The 25,481-nt window shown below is 46.0% G+C and overlaps 1 protein-coding gene across 1 annotated transcript in view; it reads left to right on the top strand.

Annotated features, from left to right (window-relative positions):
* Positions 1-468: 468 nt before the first annotated feature.
* Positions 469-25,481, top strand: part of IPPK (inositol-pentakisphosphate 2-kinase) — a 47,982-nt gene continuing 22,969 nt past the window's right edge. Inside the window, exons 1-6 of the mRNA XM_065879675.1 lie at positions 469-549; positions 9,044-9,091; positions 11,208-11,303; positions 14,216-14,282; positions 16,332-16,453; positions 17,850-17,939. Coding sequence (XP_065735747.1) covers positions 469-549; positions 9,044-9,091; positions 11,208-11,303; positions 14,216-14,282; positions 16,332-16,453; positions 17,850-17,939 — 504 coding nt within the window. The remainder of the gene's footprint in view (positions 550-9,043; positions 9,092-11,207; positions 11,304-14,215; positions 14,283-16,331; positions 16,454-17,849; positions 17,940-25,481) is intronic.

Here is a 25,481-nt window from a genome sequence, read left to right as displayed (position 1 = left end):
CCCCGCCCCCAGCCCCACTGGGACCCCCTGGCTCCTAGCGCGCCAGTACCGCTCTAACCCCAGCCCGCCTGAACTCATGTTCCCCAGCAGGCCAGTGCTGGTCGCTGGGTAGCAGACAGCTCCTCCCGCTTGCCTCACTTCCGGCGCCCAGGCCGGAAGCCTCTCTTCCGGTTCTCAAGATCGCGCTCCGGAAGTGAGTCACTCTGCCAGCACCTAAGATGGCCGCCAGTCCATCAACCACCGTGGTCAACAGAGGAGAAGCGGGCGCGAACCCGGAAGTTGCCCGGCTCGGCCATGGGAGATGTTGGGGGCGTGGCTTCCGGCGGCCAGCGCCTGCGAGTGCGGGCGGCTGGGTCTAGCTGAGGCGGCGGCTGACAGGAGCTCCTCCCCGGTCGGCTGCGCTGGTGCCTAGGCGAACCCGCGGCCCTCAGCTCGTGGCCCCGCGAGGCTCCAGGGCCGCACCGTGGGATGGACGAGGGGAAGATGGACGAGAATGAATGGGGGTACCACGGTGAAGGCAACAAGAGCCTAGTGGTGGCCCACGCACAGGTGAGCGGTTGACTGTCGGCGCCTTTCAGGGCCCTTACCCTACTCCTGGTGGGTTCCGCGTCCCCCCAGCACCCCCTCCGCTCAGGTCGGTTCTGCATCCTCTCAGGACCCACTACCCCCGGATCGGTTCCCCAGCAGCCCTCCTTCCGGTCGGTTGCGCGTTCCCCCAGTGTCACTGCCCCGCGATAAGTTTCGCGTCCCCCCAGCATCACCCCACCCTGTCGGGTCAGTTCCGCGTCCCGCTGGTGTCACCGCCTTCCCCCAGATCAGTTCCGCGTCCCCCCAGCGCTCTCCTCTCCCTAGGTTGGTGCCATGTCTCCCCAGCACTCCCCTCCCTCCAGATCGGTTCACTGTTCCTCCAGTGTCACATTTTACCCCCGGGTTTGTTCCGCGTCCTTCCAACGCTCCCCATCCCGGCCTCACACGGTGCCGCCTGCGACTGCCCAGCTGCGGTGAGGCCGTCCGGAGTAACCTTAGGGAAGATACGGGGTACGGGCAAGGTCAGGAGAAAGAAGCAAAGTGCTTGGGGTGCTGTTACCTCCCTGAGATGCAGGGAATTGCTCTTCTCCTGCTGCTGTTGTTAATATTAGTGGAGCATTGTCTACAGGTCCTTCTACAGATGTCTACAGAATCTTTTAGAATTTAAAGAATTTCCCTTTCTTAATTCAGTAAGGAAGAGAGTTTCAGAGAGTACAGTGAGGACTCCCAGTGAGTTGAATCCGGGAAGAGAAGCTTGTGGATTTGTGTGAAGGCCCAGATCTCTCTGACATCTTGCTGTCTAATACAACCAGGCAGGAATGTGGTGGGCTGGGGGAGGAGTGATAGGTGTCATTGAGGGCTTAAGAGTATGGGAGTTGCAGTTACACAGAGCTGGGCAGAATCCCAGTTCTATCACTGCCTGGCTCAGGCTCAGTTTCTGCATTTTCAAAGTGGAACTAGTAACAGAATCCCCTTTGCGGAATTGCTAGAAAGATGAGGAGCTGGACAAGTTATGCAAGAGATAACTATCATCCACCTTGGACTTGGCGGTTAAAAGAGCTGACCCAGCCCAACAGCTCCTGTGGGGAGCTCATCTAACAATTCCTCAGTAAGATTGCATGGTATATCATCATTTTATATAAAGCTAATTAAGGCTTCTTTTGGCTAATGTACTGAGTTTCAAAAGTAGCCTCAGATGAAGTAGCAAGTTCCAGACTCAGTGTAAAAGAGCACCAGGCCTTGGGCCCTCAGATGCCTTCTCCATTGTCCCTGACAAGCATGTGTTAGACCCAAGCGGTCTACGAGGGATTCCAACTCGCCCAAGAACCGCCAAGAGTCGAGAGCTGTTGCAACACGCAAGAGGTTTATTAGGAGCCGATGCACCGGGGTTCCCTGAACCTCACGCAGGAGGCCGATGGGGAACCCCTAAAAGCGGAATCACATACTTTTTATAGGTTTATTTACTCATAGGGCGGGTATATTCTCACAATGATTGGGTAAATGTGGTGACTTTTGAATGCATTGGCTTAGGAACTTTTGTCCCACCTTCTGGCCGTTATAGTTGTCTGTTCATTGTGGCGGTTAGGGCGTATACCTGTTACGGGCAACTGGAAAATTACCCGCTGTCTGGCAAGTCCCCGTCAACTGAAAAACTCCAAGAATTGGTTTCGGAGTGGCGCACGATAGGGAGAAGAATTGGTTTCGATAGGGAGAAGGAGTGGCGCACGATAGGGAGAAGAATTGGTTTACGGGAACAAGTGAGGGGGTGGAAAGTCCCTAAAGGCCCCACACATGTGTCTGCCCTCCAGGGCAACTGGCCCCTTCCCTTGTTGCACAGCCCCAGGTGTTAGGGTCATGTTTCTTTTTCCTCCCCGCCCCCCCTTTTAAACTGAGTCATCAGGCTATCCTGTACCTGTTCTCTTCATTCTTTATTTAAAATCTAAATTTGCTTTACTATGCTCATTCCTGCATGGTTGTTGTTAGCTCAACATTTGAATTTGAAGATTATCATCACGTGTAGTCTTGTAAGAAAAGGTTCCCACCAAGTGAAGGCGCTGAGTAAAGGGAGAACTCTGACCCTTGGGTCTGGAGAAACCTTTGTGCTTTGCCTGGGCCTTGAGGGAGGACAGAGCCCTGGAAGGCAGCTTTCAGGACCCTACTGTGCCCAAGGAGAGGGTGTGTGTGTGTGAGTGGGATAGAAGAAGGTGGGTGAGCACCAAGTATTTCTGCTCCCATGGGTGGACTCTCCAGACCCACCTCGTTCATTCTGAAGTAGAGGGTGACCCTCACCAGGTTTCTTTCAGATCCGGAGACGGTCTCTTTCTCAGAGTGGGCATCGTCTACTTTCAGAATTGAAAGGTCCTTAAAAAGTTATGAGTCTGTCCCCTCTCCTTTCCAGTGTCAGAACCTGACATACCTTCAGCCAGCCATTCCTGAGGCCTGGCATCTGCACTGAAGGAACATGGGATAAGACACAGACAGACAGCCTTCCAGGCTGGTGGGTTGGGAGGCTTCCAGGAGCACAGGACTTGTAGAAAATGGGGCCTGGATATGGAGGAGCTAAGTGCAGGCCGAAGGAGGCCATAGCGTGGTGTGTGCTCAGGGTTGGGCAGTAAGAGATGACAGTGTGAGGCCTGAACCGTATGCCAGTTCTTGACAGGTTGCTGTCAGTTTTCCTGTGGCCCAGTGCTCAGCATCCTTGGGTCCAGCTGTGCAATTTAACCCTTTCCCAGGCACTGGCCCTTGGCACTGGCACTGACCCTCTGAGGTGCTCTAAGGCTGTGGCCAACCTGACACTGTACTCTAGTGGGTGCCCGGAGTCCCCGGCACTGACCCTGTGGGGGGTCTTGGGCAAGGACATTTCCCTTGTGGGCATGTACTTTCCTTTCCTTACTGTAGCCTGAGGGTGCTGTCACTTGTTCTAGTGGCTGTGCCAGTTCATGCTGAGCTGTGGTCACGAAGCCTGGCGCTGCCCTCAAGTGTGCTGCCGCCAAGTGGGATTTCTCTCCGTGTGGTGGTGTTGCTTTTACATCTGCAGTGACTCTTCTTTACCTTGGTCTTGTTCGCTTTGGCTTGGCATCTGTCCTGTGAAGGTCACTGTAAGTCTGGTTTGTCATTTGATCTCCTATGTGCCTTCAGTGGGGAGAGTCACCCAGGGCAGGCCAGGCAGAGACTCCTCCCCAGGCACTGAGCTGCCTTCCAGCTGCCCTCGCCTCTGGGGTGCAGGGCAAACAGGGGCCCACTCCCTTTATCACACTAAGCTGTTGTGATGTTTTCCTCCTTGTTGACAGAGATAACATGAAAGACCCGCCAACCAAGATCTTTTATCAAAAGTTTGTTCCTGATCTTTCAGGTTTTATAGCCTTTCTAAGATTCTGATTGGGCTTCAGATCCTTTCTGCAATTGTTTTGATGTCCTGGGGTGTTTGTCCTGAAGATATGGGGTTCAGGCAGTCAGGAGCTGTGTGTTTCTCTTCTCTTGTGTTTTAGGATTTGTAGATCATACTTCTTAATGGAGCTGTTGGAAGCAAATGAGTTGTCCTCTCTTTTTTTTTTTTCTTTCTTTCTTTTTTTAATGGCATATTCCCAAGTCCTGGGCTAAATTTTCTCCTGAATCTAGTATAAAGAGTCTTAACGTTCTGTTGCCTATAGTATTTATTTTTAACAAGTAACTTATTCTGCATTTGAGATTTTTAATGATATTCATACAGGTTGATACAGCTGATGTGCTTTTCTTGGTGATGTCTCATTGAAGAGCTGTGCATGTAGCCCTGTCTTTATTCCTGGGATCACCTGCAGTTGAAAGGTTAGGATTTGTTATTTCCAAAATATATTCCCTTTGGTGGTTTCCAGTCCTGGCCTTGGTGAGTGCTGAGCTCTGCCTTTCTAGCATGTAGGGCTCTGCTGGTCTAGGTCTGGTATCCTAAGGTGGCACGGTCACTTCCCCCGCCCCGACAATACCTTCTTCCTCCTCAGCAGAACTCAGGACAGCAGCTGCCCCTTTTACCAGGACGGTAAGGAAGGTTTCTGTGTCTGCTGCAGAAGGACGAGACCACAGCACTGGGTCACCTACCTCTTGGTTTGTTTGGACACCTGCTCTGTGGCCATCATGTGGCCTTGGAGAACCTGGGGTCCTTGAAGGCTCCACTCTACGACACCCTCACTGTGCGTTCCATGCATTTGTGGTGTGTCTTTATAAAACATTCTGATTCTCTTCTGGCTGTTGGATTTTCTATCCTTTAGGGACCATCTGAACACCTCTTCTGCTGCAGCCCCTAAGTGTCCTGCCCCCAAATGTTACCTGGGCTTACACCTCCACTGTCCTGTCCCCCACCTCACAACTTGCATCTGTGTCTGCTTCAGTCCTGAGGCAGCTGTGGGTCCATACAGGCAGGTGAAACATGGGAAGGAAAATGTCCTGCCCATTCTAGACACCTGCTGTCCCCACCTGTGGTCTCCACCTCCTGTCTGGTCTCCCTTTGGAGTCCTTGGCCCCCCTTTATGACAGGGGTTCCCAACCCCCGGGCTGTGGACCGGTATGGGTCCGAGGCCTGTTAGGAACCAGGCCGCACAGGAGGTGAGTGACGGGCAAGCGAGCGAAGCTTCATCTGCCGCTCCCCATCGCTGACATTGCTGCCTGGACCACCCTCCCCCCCACCCCCCAGCCTCCGCCGTGGAAAAATTGTCTACCACAAAACTGGTCCCTGGTGCCAAAAAGTTTGGGGACAGTTGCTGTATGAGATGTCTCGAGTCACCCTCCATCTGTTCTGTCTGAGGCTGTCAGCCCAACAATGCGTCCCACACATTGTCCCTCTTATCCTTCTGTGGGCCCTGGGGTGTGTTTCTGGTTGTCTCTGGTCAGCAGAGGCAAGTGACTTGGCTTGGTATTCTGTCATGGGTATTCTGATGGAAGACTTGGGCTGTGCCCGAGTGGGGTGTCTGTGGGTGGTGGCTTCACTGAGAAGCAGGGCTGAGCCATTTTGGGATGCCTGGGGCAGCACCCTGAGGGTCAATTCCTTCTGCTGTTGTGTTTATCTGTCTCCCTTTCCCTTGAAAGTTGCCTGATCTCTGCTTCCCTGGGGTCTTCTTGGGGCCCCATCCTGGGTTATATCCTCACTCTGGTGGAAGACCTGACTTGGGCTTGTCCTCCAGCAGTGAGGCTTCAGCGACTGATCACTTCACACCTTGTCTTTGCCAAGAGGCCCTGGAGTCTTAATTCCACCCACAAGTTTCCTTCCTTGGGCTTCACATGGGCAGGTGACCCTTTTATATATTGTTTTTGTGGTCTTTTATTTTTATTTAATACCAATCATTTGTTCCTCTCTCTGCCCCAGAAAATACAGAATACTACAAGGAAGAAAGTAAAAAGCATCCAATGTCTCCCTACTAAGAAAACAATTTTTGTTAACACTTGGTGCACTTCCTTCTATTATATGCTTTTATTGGGTACTTAAGCATCCTTATCTGTCTGTTTTTGTTTTCTGCTTTTTCACTCAACCCTACAGCATAAATATGTAGATAATTCTTCACACAAGTTTTCAAGGCTGCAGAGCACTTAGGCAGCCAGAGTTCCTGTGCTGTCAGACATTCACATTGTTGTGCTTTTAGAGCTGTTGTGAGCCAGGCTTTGCTGATGTCTTGGTGTTTTGAGGACTTGGGTGGGTTCTCAGAGGGGATCGAAGGAACATCTCCTAGGCCTCGTGGCACATGACATGCCAGTACTCCCCCACCCCTGCCATGGCCTGGGACCCTCACAGCACTGAATGCTTTCTATTCCTTTTATGACTGGCGTGTTGTACGTTTTGAGGTTGTTTAATGTGTATGTGTTTATATGTGTCATTTCTCCATTCACTGACTTTTTCAGCTTGTTAAAATCTTTGATTTTCATCTAGTGTTCCACGGTATGAGAGAGCACACCATGATTTTCTGTCCTCAAGGACAGAGAAGGTGTGGCCCTGGCCTAAGATTCCCTGTCCTGCTTTGGAACAGGGAAGAGCTGCTTCTGCCCCAGACTGTGCAGAAACTCTTGTTAAGCCCCTCTTCTTAGTCTCACCCCTTTCTCTTCGTTCTTAGCATTTTAGCCTAGACACTGTGAAGAGGGTATGTTTTAAAATCTGGTTTCAGATATTTAGTTTAAAAGGAAAGGAGTTGTTTCCTTCACAACTGGTTAAGACCTTGTGAGCTTGCAGGGCCCTGGTGCTTACCAGATTATGCGTTGGTTTCGGCTCCTTCATGGGAATCTCCCCGTGGGTGGCTGGATCAGTCCCACTCCATGCCATGGGTGGCCCTTGGACTAACTGCGTCTTTGTGCCAACCAGGGCTGGTGAGGTTGATTTCTCACCTTTTCTCTGCTATCCACTTGAATAGGTGTTGTCTGGTCCTATGGCCAGCCTCGTGGCATGTAACAGGGCCACCAACCCAGCCCAGTCAGACCTTTACAAGGGGCAGTTAGCACTCACCGTCCAGAATAGGTGTGCCCACTGAGTGCTTGTGTTTGTGGAGACTGGCCTTCAAGGCTGACACTGCAGCTCCTATGGGGCAGGTGGGCAGTTTCTGGCGACGGTTTTAAATGGGTCCCTAGAGAAAGCAGTTTTCCTTGAAGCAGACACAACATGGCACTCACAATTTCTTAGCAGGTCTTGAGAAACAGTGAAGTCCAGGTGAGAAGTGAGTGTGCTTTTAGGGGGGCTGAGTTTCTGGAAAGTTGCCTAGAATTAGGGTTTCTGCATATCAGCTTTTGTTTTTCCTTGAATTTTTTTTTTTGTGGTACGCAGGCCTCTCACTATTGTGGCCTCTCCCGTTGTGGAGCACAGGCTCCGGACACGCAGGCTCAGCAGCCATGGCTCACGGGCCCAGCCGCTGCGCGGCATGGGGGATCTTCCCGGACCGGGGCACGAACCCGTGTCCCCTGCATCAGCAGGCGGACTCTCAACCACTGCGCCACCAGGGAAGCCGTTTCCTTGAATTTTGATGGACTCCTTGGCCAGTTGATGTCCGTGATCGAATATTGATGTCTGCCTGGATTTGGGAGGGGGTTAGGGCCATGTGCACGTCCTCGACCTTTGCTTTCCCAAGTCTGAGCCTGGGGCTCAGGGAGATGATGGATGTCTGGGGTTTTGAGAGGCGTGTGCGTCATCTGAGTGGGGCAGGAAGTGCCGGGGGGTCTGTGGGCTAGGGAAATGGATCTCGTCTCTATGGGCCTTCCTTGCTCTCAGCCATGTTTTGGGTTCTAAAGCTGCACTTTCTGAGTCTCTTCAATCACCAGCTCCTCCCACCCCACCTAGATCCCAGTGCTCCAGACAGTGCCCGAACTCCTGCACCTCTGCTCTCCTTCTCCTATTCACTGCTTCTCCCTGAGCACAGTCCAGGTTCCTGACCCAAGCCCTTCTGCCTGGAACTCCCTATCTCCATGAGAATGGTTTCCAAAGTTGTCCACATGGAATTATCTCCCCCATTACCAAGGCTCCACAACACATCCAGGTTATTTCCTTGGGGAATGGCCATTTCAAAGGCTGCACTAGTTTAAAAGGTTATTTTTTCCCATTTTTTAAACTTTTTTAAAAAACATTTTTGTAATGTATGTTATATGAGCATTGTAAAAAATTGGAAAACCCAAATAAACAGAACTTTAAAAAATAAGTTCCCAGTTGGTGCTACCTGGACACGCGGTTACGTATTCAGAAGCCCTTTCAGACAGTTCATACAAACTCAGCATGCACATACTTTATTTAAAATTTTTTGTTTTACAAACTTTAAAAAATGAAGAGTAATAAATCTACAGAAAAGTGGTCAGATCATATGTGTATACACAGCTTGATTATGACAAAATACATGGACCCGTATTCTCATGACCAGCCCCTTCTCGAGCCTTTCTTAGGGACCATCCCACCTGCCAGAGATCTTAGTCTTGTCTGTTTTTGAGCTTTACATAAATAGAACTATACCCATACATCATTCTCTAATACACACACACACAACACACACACACATACACACACACACACGTGTATGTACATATTTATATAAAGGTAAGTTCATTCTATAAGTGCTATTCTGTAATCTTTTTCATTTATCAGTAGATGATGACTGTACCTTTGTGTCTGTAAATACGGATCTTCCTTATTTTCTTGTAAATGACGGCATAGTATTTCATGGTCTGGAATATGTCCCTCTGTATTTAACCATCCTACTATTGTTGGATGTTTAGGTTGTTTCCATTTTATTTGGAATTATAAACAGTACCTTTATATGCAGTAGCTAAAATCTTCTGTGCGTCTTTAATTAAGATAAATTACTGGGAGTGGGCTGGCTAGGTCAGAGAACACAGGTTTTCCTGGTTGCTTTGTGTCTTCAGACGTGTGGCCCAGTACTGGCCCCCACCTCCTCCCTGGGGCACTGGCTGTCTGTGGGGCTTCCAGCATCTGCACTGCTGAGGATGGCTCCTTATCCACAGCCACCCACCCTTATCCCCGGGCTTTGGGTGGGTACTAATCAGACTTTGTTTTATTTTCCAATAGCGTTGTGTGGTGCTTCGTTTTCTGAAGTTTCCTCCTAATAGGAAGAAGGTAAGATCAGTGGATTTGCCACCCAATCATTAAAATAATTATTTAAGAAAACTTTGATTTTTTTCTGATGCAGAAGTTTTAATGCTAACTTTAGAGATTTGAATATGATACAAGCATTCAATGCCGAAAGCAGTGTGTCCATCTTTTGTGCTGGATTCAGCACTTTGACCTGCTGGGGTCACTATGGGTCATCATGGTTAGTCCCTGGGTACTGAGCCAGGAGCCTCCCTGACTAGTTCAGAGAGCTCTGCTTGTGGCTGGGGAACCCAGGGCCAGGTCTTGGCTTTGCCCTGGCGATTTTCTTACACCCGGCTGCCTCCGTTTCCCCATCTGTGGAATTGTATCAATGAAAATGAAGTCTGTGATGCTGTGGTAGACAGTCAGTGTTACAAGTCACAGCAGGCAGTTCAGATGGAGCCTTGTGTTTCTATTCACTGAGTCAACCAGGCAGAGTACCGTGGACACCCTCAGAAAGCCATTGTTGTTCTGTTGTATGCCCGCTGACCACTGAGCTGCAGTGTCTCTCTACATTGAGGCGGGATGTCATTGTGGTGTTTATCTAAGTGGTCGCAGCGGTCAATATGGCATAGCCCTGTGGGAGCCTTTACTCTTTCATGGTCTGGGGGGAAGGAGGGAGGTCCAGAGGGGCTAGGTGTGAGCATAGGCTCTTATCTTAAAAGGGGAGAAGAGGCAGGAGCTGCACGTCACACCCACACAGTGGGGGCAGGGCTGGTGGTTGTTGGGTGGTGAGTAGAAATTGGGCTCAAGATCAGGGTGTAGGAGACATGCATGAGTCACCACCTCACCTCGTTTGAGTTATGGAGAAACAGCCAGAAAAGAAGGTGAGGTGGATGGCTGATAGGTATCAGTGGTGACTGATTGTGCAAATGAAGGGCACACTTGCAGGTTAGCTTAATAGAAAGAAGAGTGGGGACTGTGGGAGAAAGCTGGGGGCTGCCATCACGGTGGGGCTGCAGTGAGATCTGGGGACAGTGTGGTTAGTGCAGAGAAAGATGGCACAGGATGGGAGGGTTCAGCTGCTGAAGAGAATTGTGCAGGGTGGTTCTGTTTCTGTGGAATCCAGGTGGAAACTAGAAACATCTCGGAGGCTGCCTCTAGCCCCCCTCCCCTCCCCTCTATCCCCACTCAGGGTCTACAGAGCCTAGCCTCGGTGAAGGGCCAGCGTTCTCTGGATGCCTCTATTTTCAGTTTTTCCTGTTTACATTTATTGAGGCAATGTCTTCCAAGGTAACAATTCGCCTTTCTTTATTATATAAATGGCACTGTGTGATGCCAGCTGCGTTATTTGCGGGGAGTTGTGTGTGTTAATTCTGTCAATAAGAAGAGCTTTTTGTCAGAAGTCCTGTGTCCACAGCTCTACGTACGGAGCCACTGGGCGTGTTCTGGGGTTTTTTGACAGGCTTCGTTCTAATACAGTAGTCCCCCGAAATGCAGACTGTGGTCTGCCTGTTTTATGGTGCCTGGGTGGCAGCTCAGACTGAGACCTCCCCAGAGCCGGAGCCATGTGTCAGGCGCCTCCCAGCCTGCGGTTGAAGAAGACAGTCCTCTCACTCCTGAGCGAGACCTGTGATCAACCCTTTGCACTTCTCGCCTTGGGTCAGAGTGAGGGATACAGCAATGATTTCCTGTCTCACCTAAATCTCACAGTTTATTGATTCTTTAAGAACCTCTGAGGAGAAAATATTTTATTTCTACATCTAGAAGCTGAAGAATAACATCTAAATACTGATTTTTGGATGGGACCGATTTTTAAAGTCGAATTCCTCAGAAGGTGTGCACGGGCCACTGGCGGGATCCACGTGTGTTCCTGGTGGGGAGGAAGGCAGGGGCACAGATATGGTTCTCAAACTTACGGTTTCACAATCACATGGGGCCCTGAGTACAATGCAGAGGTGGGCCTGGGGGCCCTGTGGGACAGAAGCTCCAGTGAGTGTGGCAGTCTTCATGATGAGGCTCACCTTCCTCCAGGTCCAGGGCCACTGGTGGCTTTTTGTGGCCACATACATGGCAGCCCTGTATGTGACAGGGGCTTGTGGTGGTGTCAGAGTCTAGGAGGTCCCGGTCGTTGAGGTCTTCTTGTCCTTCTCTTTTGCAGACCTCGGAAGAAATATTTCAGCACCTACAGAACATAGTGGACTTTGGCAAAAATGTCATGAAAGAGTTTTTGGGAGAGAACTATGTTCATTGTGGGGTAAGTGATTTTTTTTTTTTTTTAATGTAGTCTAAATTCATGGGCCTGTTCTGTATCAAAGTACCAACTTCTCATTTATAGTTTGGAAGTTGCTTAATGATACCGCCCCCCCACCCCCCACCCCCACACACACTGTGTTAGTTACAAAGTTTCCAAGTGCTTTTCTCATTTGTTGCACTGTGAAATAGCAGAGCAGATAGTGTTATTCCCATTTTCTAGCATGAGGTTCAGAGATACTTTCACTTGCTGAGACTCCTGGTCTTCACCATCCTGCCCTCATGGAGGCATTCAGTTTGGTGAGAGCTCTCTAGTGAGGTCCAGGCAGCAACACTGACCTTCAGTGGGCACGTTTGAGCAAGTTAGGGAGAAAAGGGGATCCCCATGCTGGGAGGTGTGACCTGGTCTCACCTAGCTGAAGCCCATGTGGGGTGATGGCCTCCACCTACCTGCAGGTGGTCTGTGTTGCTGGCTTTTTCTCGTCTCAGTGACTGAGAGGAGTGCCTGTTACAGGCAAGGTCTGCTGTTCAGACACTCATGGAGAGGGCAGTGTAAGAAGCCACAGTGGACTGGCCCTGTGATCCTGGCAATCCTCAGAGCCAGTGGCCTTGGTCCATGCCTGGGACAGCCATTCTTCTGTCTCCACTTTGATCACTGCTGCTTCTCTGCTTACACTGGCCTGACTGCTTGTCTTAGATCAGAGCCCTGAACAGACTAGCAGGTTTGTCATTTTGAACAAAGGGAGCACTGCCTCCGTTTTGTAAATTCTGTACCTTGTGTCCATCCTGAGAAAAATGATACCAAGAAGGTTGAGTAAAAGTTTCTTTGAAGCTTCAGGATTGCCTAGCAAAGTAGAATTTAAATGGCTCCGACGGCAAAACATCCTCCAAGGAGGGTCGTCCTTTGACAGCTTAGGAAGTACTGTGGATGATGTTGCTTTGGGTCCCTTAGGGCTGTAGTCTAATCTGTAGGCTGGGACTAAGGATCCTTTTCCAGGGTGGCCCAGAGCCGTGGAGCTGGCAGTGTGGTGCTGACTGTTGACTGGGGGCCTCAGCACCTCCCAATGTGGACTCTCTGAAGGGCTCTGAGCATCCTTGTGACTTGGCCCTGACTCCCCCAGTACACCATCTGAGGGATGACCTGTTCAGGAGTTGTGTCTGTCGTTTCCACAGCATCCTGGGGCCTTTATGGGTCAGCCCTAGGCAGAGTGGGACTACACAGGGGCAGAGGTCACGGGGGCCATCCTGGGGGCTGGCACCACCCTAGTGAGGTCCCCAGCTGTCCTGTTGAATTGTGAAAGCCTGAAACCCACCACCTGTGAGAGCCTGAGTCTCTGAGCTATCTGCGTGCTGGGTGCCACCTACTTCTTGGCCTGGACGGTGTGTGAGTGCGTGCAGGTATGCCAACTACCAGTGTCCTTCTTGGGGAGAGAGCATGCTCATCTGGCCAAGTGGGAGTGTTTCTCTGTCTCACAGCACTTGGGGGCTCTAGACTTTTCTTCCAGGAGGGGCCAGCAGTGAAGGAGAATGGTGAAGAGCTTGGGGTTCCAGCCAGTGGCAGCCCGGCAGGTGGGAATAGCATTGGGGTGTCCCCCCAGGGCCCAGGGCATGCTCTAGCTCCAGGTTTGATTCTGTTTGTCCACAGTGCACAAGGCTCTGGGCATATGAGGTGAGCCCACCAGGTCACATTTCGGGAATATTCATCCCGTTGACATACCTCCTTCACGTGAAGACACTGCCAGAGTGAAACACAACCTGCTTTTCCTCCAGGTAGTTGTAGTATCAAGAGAGGACTGCCACTCAGGCCCAGCACTGTTGAAATGTGGGATACAGAGCACATCTCTGGCCCGAACAAGACCATGTTCAGGCAAAATCAGCATTTGTAAATGATGCTGTTTTCTCTGACTGATGGCATGATCTAGGTTAAAGTGGAGCCCTGGGGAGAGTGTTTCCCTCTTCTGTGTCCTGGGATGAGACATAACTAGCACAGTGGTGAGAGAGCAAGGCTCAGACAGAGTGACAGACACACCCCTTGTACCCGTGCTGCCTCCGGCCCTGCCTGGCTGGTTTGGGGACTGGTCTAGGCCTGTCTTCATGTGAGCTGGAGGCTAGGTGGGACAGGGCATGATGGAGAAGGTGTGGCAGGTAAGTGGACAGGATCCCGGCATTCTCATTCTAGGCAGGTATCGTGCGTCGCCTTGGGATTCCTTTAGAAGTCAGAATTCTGCCACCCTGGAAACATGGGGAAGGTGATGAGCAATGTGGATTAAATAGAAACTCTTAGTTTGGGAGACTGCAAGAAATAGTAGAGAGTAGTTGCTCCTTCGTTTTTTGACCCAGAGCACCAAATATTGACCATCCTGAGTCCTGTGGCTGATGGGTACCCAGGACATCTCACCCAGAGATTAATATTTGGTCAGACCCTGTTCCTTGAGCTGCTTCTCAGATGGAAATGTGAGGAGCCTCAGGTTGTCTGAGAGATAGCTGGTGAGGAACTTCTTGCAGGCAGAGAACTGCCTCAGGCCCCTGCTCTGCCGTCCACAGACACTGAGAATGAGGATGAGGTCGCCGTGAGAACAGAGGAGCTGGGTGAGGAGCCCTCTGTGGAGACTGACTAGGTGACATGGGGCACGCTTCTGGCCACCACCACTGTGGACACCAGCTGCTCTGAGGAGGGCCTGTTCCTCTTAGTGCACAGAAACTTTAGCCTGTCTGTTTAATCTGGACATGTCCTTAAAATAACAGAGCAGCTTTTATTCCTAAAACCCACATACTGAGTATTTTTTTTAATGTGGTAACATATACATAACATAAAACTTACCATTTTAACCATTTTTAAGTGTGTGGTTCTGTGGCATTAAGTACGTTCACATTGTTGTGCATTCCACACTGAGTACTTCTTATTTGTTCTTACAGGAAGTTGTTCAGCTGCCTTTAGATTTTGTGAAACAGCTTTGTTTAAAGATACAGTGTGAAAGACCAGGTAAGGGTTTCTAACTTACGAATTTATAATATTCCATTTGAAATGTGTTTGATGTTATTACTCATCTTAGGTAGATACAGATACAGTTTTTAACTTTATTATCAGGGATAGAAATCCTAGGAGCTCATGAATACAATTCTGGGCATCAGATTTGCAGATCACTGCAGGGAATATATGACCAAGAACAAATTAATAAAAATAAAAATGCATTTGGGAGCCAAGAGGGAGCTGAAGGAGTTCAGGGAGACTTAGGGAAGGGAAGGTGGGCTCCAGGGGGTGCCTGGAGGAGTCCAAAGGAAAACCAGGGTAGACCTGAGCCCTGGAGGGTGGGCTAGGCCCTAGAGGGTGGCAGTCCTGAAAACCTTCTCCCAGAAACTGGCACCACCCAACCTGCTCATCCTCTTGAGGTAAGGTGAGAGACTTGAATTTTTGTACCTCCCCGCTTCACCTCATGTACTTCCCCACCATCACCATACATACCCCACCCCCCATCACCACACATGCTTTCTACCCATCACTACACATACCTTCCCCTAGTCACCTCCCAGACCTTCTCCCATCACGTCCCGTACCTTTCCCAATCACCACAAATACGTTCCCCCATCATCTCCCAAACCTTCCCCCATTACTTCCCATACCTTCCACTCATTACCAAACATACCCTCCCCCCATTACCTCTCATATCTTCCCCCCATCACCACACATACTTCCCCCCCGTCACCCCCCAAACCTTGCCCCCCTTTACCTCCCACACCTTTCCCACATCACCACACATACCCTCCCCCATCACCTCACGTACCCTCCCCGCAGTCACCTCATGTACTGCCCCACGTCACCTCACGTATTTTCCCCTCAGTACCTCATGTACCTTCCCTACACTTGCTCGTGGCAATAATGACAGTAACCATGTCAAAGCTTTTCCTGTCACAGTCAGAGGCAAAGATGTAAAATCTGTGTTGTTGAGGAGTGAAATGTCTCCTCCTAAAGCACAGCCAGGCAGTCAGGGTGTGCAGTGAGTCAATATAAAATCCTTTTCATGTTTGATTAGGATAATGAAAGAAAACGGGATGCTGTGCCCTGGAGCCCTCAGTTTGGGGAGCAGTGAGGAGCAGGGCTTCATGGATGGAGAGGACCAACGAAGGGGAACGAGGCAGCAGCTTTGTTCAAAGCCTGGACTGTGTCTTGGCTCTGTTTTCCCCATCTAGACAAAGACAGACTGAGGCCTGCTGTGGTTCTGCCATCTAGTTACTAGTGCCACACAGTGTCATTCGTTTTATAATTGGCAGTTATACGACGTAACAGTAATAAGACCGTCCCCTGTTGTAATAATGACTCATAGTCAGCCTTGTTATGTGGAAGGAGGAAAGCTGACTTCTCCTGGGACCAAGAGGCCATATCTTATGTGACTGTCTACAATATAGCTTCTAGCAGTCAGTGCTGAGGAAATATTGGTGTTTGTGTATTCTGAAGGAAGCTTTAAAAGGAAGGTAGTGGCTGTTGCCTCCTTCCTCTCTGAGCTCCTGGGTTAAGGGAGTCACAGAATTGGGGAGCAGTTCCCAAGATCACCCTCACTCATGAGAGCTGCAGTTTGGGGGGTCCCCAGGACCAATCTCAGGTCTGATAATTTGCTAGAAGGACCCACAGAACTGTTATCCTCATCGTTATGGCTTATTACAGCTAAGGGGCACAGATTAAAACCAGCTGAGATAAGAAGGGTTAGGGTTTTTGCTGGGGCTTGGGCATATAGACACAGCTGACCACCTGTGTGGCTGCCCTCAGCCTCCAGCCCCTCTGGAGGTCAAGCTGATACTATAGGCCCCAAACTCCTACCACAGATCACAGCATTATACTCATGTGACTCTAGGTCCCCAGGTAAACTCCTCAGGCAAGACATCCCAAGGCTTAGAGGTGACCTCTCAAGAGTGGAGACCAAGGCCAGCCCTCTCTTGGGCAAGGCTGATCCTTCCCCAACAGGAGTCCAAGTTGCCATGGAGTCATCTTGTCTCTCTTGCACTGATCCTCAGTTATTTTCCTTGCTCTGTTTTCCAGAATCTCGCTGTGACAAGGACCTGGACACTCTCAGTGGTTATGCTCTGTGCCTTCCCAATTTAGCCAGACTTCAGACCTACCATTTTGCAGAGCACCGGCCGATTCTGTGTGTAGAGATCAAGGTGAATTTCTGTCAAGGGGGAAATGGTGTGGGGGAAAAGGGAAAGGTGGGTCCAGACTGTAAATCTATGAGTCATCTGCCTGGAGTGCACTTTGCCCATGCTGGGCCCCATGACCTAGGCAGCCCCCCAACTCGCAGAGAGTAGGCTTACTTCTTGCTTCTTCTGTGCGTGCCTCTTGCACCGTGCTATTCTGGTTCCTTACCCTGGCCAGACCTGAGGGGCATGGCTTCCCAGACCCCCAGGTTTAGGCTCGTTCTCAGGTGTCATAACAGGGAACTAGCCAGGGACAAGCCCTAGCCGATGGCCACCAGAAGGAAGCATGGGCTCCACTCTGCTTATTTTCCTTGGAGGGTGCAGCTTGCCAGTGCCTCTCTTGACCTCCTTCCCAGCTGTGCCTGCTTGGCTGCTTGGTGACACTGCATGCCATGCTCCAAGGGCTCAGCTTGAGGACCACCCTTTAGACTGGGTGACACTCTGTTCCTTTGCTTCTCAGGAGAATGCTCAGGAGAGACCTCCAGGAGGCATAGAAGCCTTTGTGTCTCTCAAGGCCCTGGTTTGTCGTGGCAGGGATCCTCAGGAGGAGGTGACAAAAGATGTCACTTGTCTAGTGCAGGGCAGTGATTGCTGGATAAGGACCAGGCCGCTGCTTCAGCTCTGTGGCTCAGTGTCCAGAGTGGCCACCTGAGTCTCCCTCAAGAAGCCTGCCAGATATCTTGTTATTTGTTACCTTCCTCCAAACCTCTGGTGGTGACTTGTGGGTCATGCTCTTGGCCCTGAGCATTCACATCCATGGGTGTTCAGTGTGGACTGATGTTCTGCTTCTCCAAGCAGAGGATGAGTGTCTCAGGCGTCACAAATGATGAGCAGTGTGATCTTCAGTGCCCGGACGCTAGGCAGTGGTCTTTCATATTGTATGTGCCCAGACATCATGGCTTTTAAAAGGCAACTAGAGTTTCAGATGTTCTGGGAGCCCAGCAGCCACCATATGGGCACCTTCCCCTTCACACATTCTTATCAGAGGGACCAAGGGTTCTTCTTCTTGGGGCTGGAGTGTGTGGCAGATCTGCACTCCTAGAGTCTTTCCAGTCTTGTTCTATGATGAAAACACAAAGCTACTCTTTGTTGTCAAGCTAGCAATTGAGGCATCACTGTTCTTCCCCAGTGAGAGTTCTGGCTTTGGATTCTCTAGTGGCAAAGAGATATTTATGTGATGCAGTGGGGGAGGCATCAATTCCCACTGGGGACTGAAGATAAAAGCAACTTTTGGGAATGTTTATATCTAACACTTGCTGATTCTCCTGGGAGCTGCACTTCATTATCCTGTAGTTATATGTCTACCTAAAGGTATGTGTTTTCTCCCTAAGCTTTTTTTCTTCCTTACTTGTTTATTTTGCAGCCAAAATGTGGGTTTATTCCTTTCTCCAGTGATGTTACGCATGAGATGAAGCATAAGGTGTGTCGTTACTGCATGCACCAGCACCTCAAGGTGAGAAGAGTTGACCAGCTGGGTTCCCTCCCTGCACAGAGCCTTGTGGTGAATGGCTGGGCCACCTAGAGTTTTCAGAGGAGTAAAATAAAACATAGATATGATTTACTTTTTATTTCAAAAGTACTTCATGTTCATCTTTTCCTTCTTAATTGAGATATTTGCATATCCTAAGATTTACACTTTTAAAATATATAATCCAGTGGATTTTAGTTTATTCATAAGGTTGTGCAACCATCACCACGATCTAATTCCAAAACATTTCATCACCTCGAAAAGAAGTCCTGTGCGCATTAGCAGTCACCCCCTGTCCTGCCAACCCCTGGCAACCACCTATCTCTGTGGATTTGCCTATTGCGGACATTTCCTATAAATGGAATCACACAAATTATGGCTTTTTGTGACTCTCTTCTTTTACTTAGCATAATATTTTTGAGGTTCATACACATTGTGGCATTTATCAGCACTTCATTTCTTTTATGGCTGAGTAATACTCAATTGTATGGAAACATTTTGTTTATCCATTCATCTATTGATGGACATGTGGGTTTTTTCCTTTTGGCTATTGTGAATAATTTTGCTATAAATGTGCGTGTACATGTACATGTTTGATTCACTGTTTTCAGTTCTCTTGGGTATATTCCTAGCAGTGGCATTGCTGGGTCTTAGGGCAATTCTGTTTAACTTTTTGAGGAAATGGCAGATTGTTTTCTACAGCTATAGCACCATTCTATATTCCCACCAGCAATGTATGAGGGCTCCAGTTTCTCCACATCCTCGCTTGCACTTGTTATTGTCCCTGTTTGTGATTATAGTCATCCTAATGGATAGGAAGTAGTATCTCATGTGATTTTCATTTGCATTTCTCTAACAGTGATGTTGAGCATCTGTTCATGTGCTTATTGGCTATTTGTATATCTTCTTTGGAGAAATGTCTGTTCAAATTCTTCACCTGTTTTTGAAATGAGTTGTTTGTTTTTTAGTTGTTTTAGGGGTTCTCTGTTTATTTTAGATGTTAATTTCTTTATCAGATATGTGATTTGCAAATATTTTCTCCCATTCTGTTGGTTGCCTTGCCTTTTTACTCTGTTGATAGTGTCCTTTGTTGCACAAAAGTTTTAAATTTTGATAAAATCTAATTTGTCTTTTTTTTCTTTCATTGCCTATGCCTTTGGTGTCATATCCAAGAAATGTTTACCTAAACTAAGGTCATGGTGCTTTTCCCATATGTTTTTTTCTAAGAATTTTGTAGTATTAGCTCTTATGTTTAGATCTTTGATCCATTTTGAGTTAGTTTATGTATTTGATGTTAGGTAAGGGCCCAACTTCACGTGATATCCAGTTTTCCCAGGACCACTTGTGAAAAGACCATCATTTCTCCATTGAATGGTCTTGGCACCTTTATCAAAAATCTATTGGCCATATATATGAGGGCTTATTTCTGGCCTTCTATTGTATTCTATTGGTCTGTATGTCTGTCCTTATGCCAGTACCACACTCTTGATTGCTGTAGCTTTGTAGTAAGTTTTGAAATCGGGAAGTGTTAGTCTTCTAGCTTTGTTCTTCTTTTTCAAGATTGATTGTTCACGATTGTTTTGGCTATTTGAGGCCCCTTAAAATTACATGTGAATTTGAGAATTGGATTTTTCATAACTGCCAAAAAAGACTTTGGAATTTTGACAGAAATTTCAGGAATCTATAGGTCACTTTGGGTAGTACTGCTATGTTAACAATACTAAGTCTTATAATCCATGAACACAGGCTCTCTTTCCACTTACTTAGGTTTTCTTTAATTTCCTTTCAGCAATATTTTATAGTTTTCAGTGTACAAGTCTTTCACCACTTTGGTTAAATTATTTCTAGGTATTTTATTATTTTGGAATATTGTAAATGTGGTTATAAGTAGGATTGCTTCCTTAATTTCCTTTTTGGTTTGTTTATTGCTAGGGTATAGAAACACAACTAATTTTTGTGTGTTGATCTGGTACCCTACAAGTTTGCTGAATTCATTTATTAGCTCTGGTAGCGTTCTTGTAGATTCTTTGGAATTTTCTATGTACAGGATCATGCCATCTGTGAATAGAGTTTTACTTCTTCTTTTCCAATTTAGATGTCTTTAAGCTTCACGATTTCCAAGACAGCACCTGGGATTTTTGATAAGGATTCCAACGTATTGCAGATTAGTATGGGAAGTATTGCCACCTTAACAGTATTAATACTCTGTGAACACAGGATGTTTTTCCATTTATTTAGGTCTTTAATTTCTTCCAGCGATGTGATAAAGTTTTCAGCCTATAAATCTATGTGTCTTTTGTTGAACTTATTCCTAAATTTTTTATTTTGGGGGATGCTATTGTAAATGGAATTTTTAGAAATTTCATTTTCAGATTGTTTATTACATAGAAATACAACTGATTTTTTAATATATATATTTAATTGTGATGAAATACACATGACATAAAATTTACCATCTTACCCATTAAGTGTACAGTTCATTGACATTAAGTACATTTACATTGTTGTGCAACTGTCACCATCATCCATCTCCAGAACATTTTTCATCTTGTAAAACTGAAACTCTGCATCCATTAAACAACTCTACATTTCTTCCTTTCTCAAACCCCTGGCAACCACCATTGTAGTTTCTATCTCTATGAATTTGACTACTGTAGGGACCTCATATATGTGGAATCACACAGTATTTGTCCTTTTATGACTGGTTTATTTCACTTACCATAATGTCCTCAAGGTTCATCCATACTGTAGGTTGTGTGAGAATTTCCTTCCTTTTTAAGGCTGAATAATATCCCATTGAATGTATATACCATATTTTGTTTATCCATCCATCCATTGATGGGCACTTGGGCTGCTCCCATTTCTTGGCTATTGTGAATAACACTTTTGTGAACATGGGTGTACAAATATTTCTTTGAGACTCTGCTTTCAATTCTTTGGGGTATATACCCAGAAGTTGAACTGCTGGATCATATGGTAATTCTGTTTTTAATTATGAGTACAATATTGTATAGAAATAGTAGGAGTGGGCATCCTTATCTTGTTCCTGATATTAGGGGTAAACCTTTCAGAATTTCACTGTTGAATGTAATGTTCTCACTGTGAGTTTGTGAAAGATGTTCTTTTAGAGTTTTTTTGTTTTGTTTTTATTAATCATGAAAGAATGTTAGATTTTGTCAAATGCTTGTCCTGCATCTGTTGAGATGATCATGAGTTGTTTTCCTCTTTCTATTAATATGATGTATTACATTGATTGATTTTCATATGTTGAACCACACTTGTATTTGATTGATAAATCCCATTTGATGATAGGTGTGTAATCTCTTTAATATGCTGCTAATGTGGTTTGTTAGTTTTTGTTGAGGATTTTTTCTTGAGGGATATTTGTCTGTAGTTTTCTTTTCTAGTGATGCTTTTGTCTAGTTTTGGTACCAGGGTAATAACTGGCTTCATAGAATGAGTTAGGAAGTGTTTTCCATCTTTTACTCTTCAGTTTTTTGGAAGAGTTTGAGTATTGGTATTGATTCTTCTTTAAACATTTGGTAGCATTCAGTAGCAAAGATGGGCCAGATGGTCCTGGGGTTTTCTTTGTTGAAAGATTTAAAAAAAATCTTTATTGAATTTGTTAGAATATTGCTTCTGTTTTTTATGTTTTGTTTTTTTGGCCCCAAGGCATGTGGGAATCTTAGCTCCCCGATCAGTGTTTGAACCCGCACCCCCTGCACTGGAAGGTGAAGTCTTAACCATTGGACTGCCAGGGAAGTCCCCGTTGAAAGATTTTTGATTACTGATTCAGCCTTTTGTTATGTCTGTTTAGATTCTCTGTTTCTTCTTGAGTCAGTTTTGGTAGCTGTATGTTTCTAAGAATTTGTTCATTTCATCTAATTTGTTGGCATATAATTGTTCATAGCATTCCTCTAAAATTCTTTTTATTTCTGCAAGGTTGGTAGTAATGTCTTTTCTTTCATTCTTGGTTTTAGTCATTTGAGTCCTGTCTTTTTTTTTTCTTGGTCTAGCCAAAGGACTGCCATATTTGTTGATCTTTTCAAAGAAACAACTTTTGGTTTTGTTTCTTTTCTCAGATTTTCCCTTTCTATACTCTGTTTCATCTGTCTCTGCTCTAATCTACTACTTCTTTCTCTCTGTTTGCATTGGATTTAGTTTGGTCTCTAGTTTTTTAGGGTAGAAAATTAGGTTATTGATTTGAGATCTTTCTTCCTGTTAATATAGGTGTTTACAAGTATAAATTTCTCTCTAAACATTGCTTTCTCTGCCTCCTATAAATTTTGTTATGTTGTATTTTCATTTATCTCAATTTATTTTCTGACTGCTCTTTTGATTTCTTATTTGACTCATTGATTAGTTTTCATGTATTTGTGAGTTTCTCAAATTTCCTTTTATTATTTGTTTCTAGTTTCATTCCACTGAGTTTGCAGAGTCATCTTTTTAAATTTATTGAGACTTGTTTTGTGGTTTAACATATGGTTTCTCCTTGAGAATGTTTCATGTTTACTTGATTAGAATATACTCTGCTGTTGTTGAGTGGAGTGTTCTATAGATATTTGTTAAGTCTAGTTGGTTTATAATGTTGTGCAAGTCTTCTACTTCCTTGTTGATATTCTGTCTAGTTGTTCTACCTATTGATTTAACATCTTAACCTAAACAATCTAACTCAATAACAATTCAACTTCAGCAGTATACATAAGCTCTGCTCCTATATAGCTTTGTTGCCTTCCCGCTCTGTTGTGCTGTTACTGTCATACAAATTACATCGTTATGCATTGTATGCTTGTCAATACAGATTTGTAATAATTGCCTTATGCAGTTATAATAATTGCCTTATGCCATGCAGGGGACATTCTGTCTTTTGAACCAGGTAGAAGAAAAAAGTTACAAACAAAATATATTTATATTATCCTTTATACTTACCTATGTAGTTCCTTTACCCAGTGCCATTTATTTCTTCATGTGGATCTGAGTTACTGTCTAGTTCCCTTTTAGTTCAGCCTGAAGATTTCCCTTTAGTATTTCTTGTAGGGCAGGTTTTCTAGCAACACATTTTTAAAGTTATTGTTTATCTGGCAGTGTCTTAATTATTGCTTCATTTGAAAGGATAATTTTATAGGCAAGACTTCTTGGTTGATAGTCTTTTCTTTCAGCACTGTGTATGCCATCCCAGTGCCTCTGGCCTCCATGGTTTTCAGTGAGAAATCAACTGTTAATCTTATGGAGGATCCTTTGTACATCATGAGTCACTTCTCTCTTCCTGCTTTCAAGATTCTCTCTCTCTTTGTCTTTGGACAGTTTTATTATGATGTGTCTAGGTGTGGAACTCTTGGACTTTATCCTAAAATCCACTGATTGTTTCTTCTGCCTACTCAGATCTGCTGTTGAGCCCTTCTTGTGACTTTTTCATTTTAGTTATTGTATTTTTCAATGACAGAATTTCTATTTGGTTCCTTTTTATAATTTCTATCCTTATTAATATCCCGTTTGTTAATACATTGTTCTCCTTGTCTCCTTCAGTTCTTTGTCCTTGGTTTCCTTTAGCTTAAAGCTTATTTAAAATAGTTGAGTTAAAGTCTTTGTCAAGTAAGTCCAATGTATGAATTTCTCAGGGACAGCCTATTGATCGTTTTTTTCCTGGGTATGGACCATACGTTTTTGTTTCTTTGCATGTCTTGTAATGATTTGTTGAAAACAGGCATTTTAAGTAATATAACATGACCACTCTGGAAATCAGTTTCTACAACCTTTCTAGGATTTATTGTTGCTGCTTGTTGTAATTGTTATTGTTTTGTGATTTTTCTTTGCCAAGTTTGAGAAGTCTGTTCTTTGTTGTTTGTGGCCTCTGATGCTTCATTAGCTTAGGTGAGCAGCTAATGGTTTAACAGAGATTTCTTAAATGCCTGATACCATTAAGTCTCCCAGGCATTACTGAGGGGCTCTGTGTGTGCACTGGGGCCTGCCATCAACACTTAGCAGGGCAGTTGCAACTCTGCCTTAGCCTTCACTTCTGCAGAGCCTCAGATCACCAGAAGGTGGTGGCCTTTTCAGGTCTTTCTGGAGCTTGTGCATGGCCTCCTAGATGCCCAGGATATACTGGAGCTTTTCAAAGCCCTGTGTACATGTCCTTCCTCTGCTTTTTCTTTTTAGTTTTAGGTTAGCCTATTGTTTGCCACAACTGTTAACCAGTATCTCAGGAAGTCATGAAGTTAAACAGTTGCCTCTGAATATTTTTCACAAATGTCCCTGGGGGAAAATGCCCCCCCCCCTTTTTTTTTTTTTTTTTTTTTGCAGTACGCGGGCCTCTCACTGTTGTGGCCTCTCCCATTGTGGAGCACAGGCTCCGGATGCGCAGGCTCAGCGGCCATGGCTCACGGGCCCAGCCACTCCGCGGCATGTGGGATCTTCCCGGACCGGGGCACGAACCCGTGTCCCCTGCATCAGCAGGCGGACTCTCAACCACTGCGCCACCAGGGAAGCCCGAAAATGCCCCTTTTGTAATTGGTTAGCTCTGAGTCAAGTAAGTGAAGACAGGAAACCAAGAGACAGGTCAAATAATGACCACTCTCTGGAAATGAGGCTTTGGAGAAGCTCCTACACCATTTAGCCTTCTCCAGTGGCTGCCACATGCCACACTTCTGTTTTCACTGTGATTGGGGATGTTGGTTTTTAGGGTTCCCTTGGTGCTAGACAGAAGGGGTAAGAATAAGGCATTAAAAGTGCCACATAGCTCACTGTTCTTATTTAGATATGGCCATTTTTCTTGTATAATACTTTCCAGATTGTTGTAAGCCTTAGGTTAATTTTCTGGTTTCTGAAAATTTTGATCCTGACTGTTTTTGCCAGTTTTCTCCTTGCCCTTATGGGGGAGAGAATTTCTAGAGGTCCTTAGTCCATCTTTTCTTTGTGGTGTTATAACTTTCTAGGCTCTTAGGAAAAAGAAGGTATGTGAGCCATTCCCTTTAGGAGATAGTTTTCATTGTTGCGATTATGATGGATTTTTAAGAACTGTTTGTTTGGTTTTTTTGCTATGAAATAGTACCTGCTTGTTTAATTGTTAAAATATGTAATTTTATGAATTAGGTCTCCTGCCTTCCCAGAGGTAACTCACGTTGTCAGTTTGCATGTCCTTCCAGACTTCTTTCTGTGCCAACAAAAATATACGTGTTATTCAAGTGGAAGTGAGGTGATGCCTTTCCATACACATATTCTCATGTGTGCTCACACGTGCATGTGTGCACACATACACTTTTATAAAGCAAATATGGAGTCTTGCCATAAGTTATTGTTCTGCTAATTGCTTTTGTCACTTAAATAATCCTTGGAGATTGATTGTTGTGTATCCTTCAGGGCTTTTTCAATGCATATTTAGATACATGCATGTATAGATACACATATCCTTTTTTTTTTTTAAAGCAAAAGTGATTTCATATACATTGTTCTGCCAATTGCTTTTCTCCTTGAATAAATATTGGTGATTTTGAGCTCTGCCTCTTTCTGTTAGTGGCTGCATATTATTTA

Source organism: Phocoena phocoena, chromosome 6, assembly GCF_963924675.1.
Source record: "Phocoena phocoena chromosome 6, mPhoPho1.1, whole genome shotgun sequence".
NCBI lineage: Eukaryota > Metazoa > Chordata > Mammalia > Artiodactyla > Phocoenidae > Phocoena > Phocoena phocoena.
The sequence above is the reverse complement of the archived record's forward strand: the minus strand, read 5'-3'. Positions and strand labels throughout refer to the sequence as shown.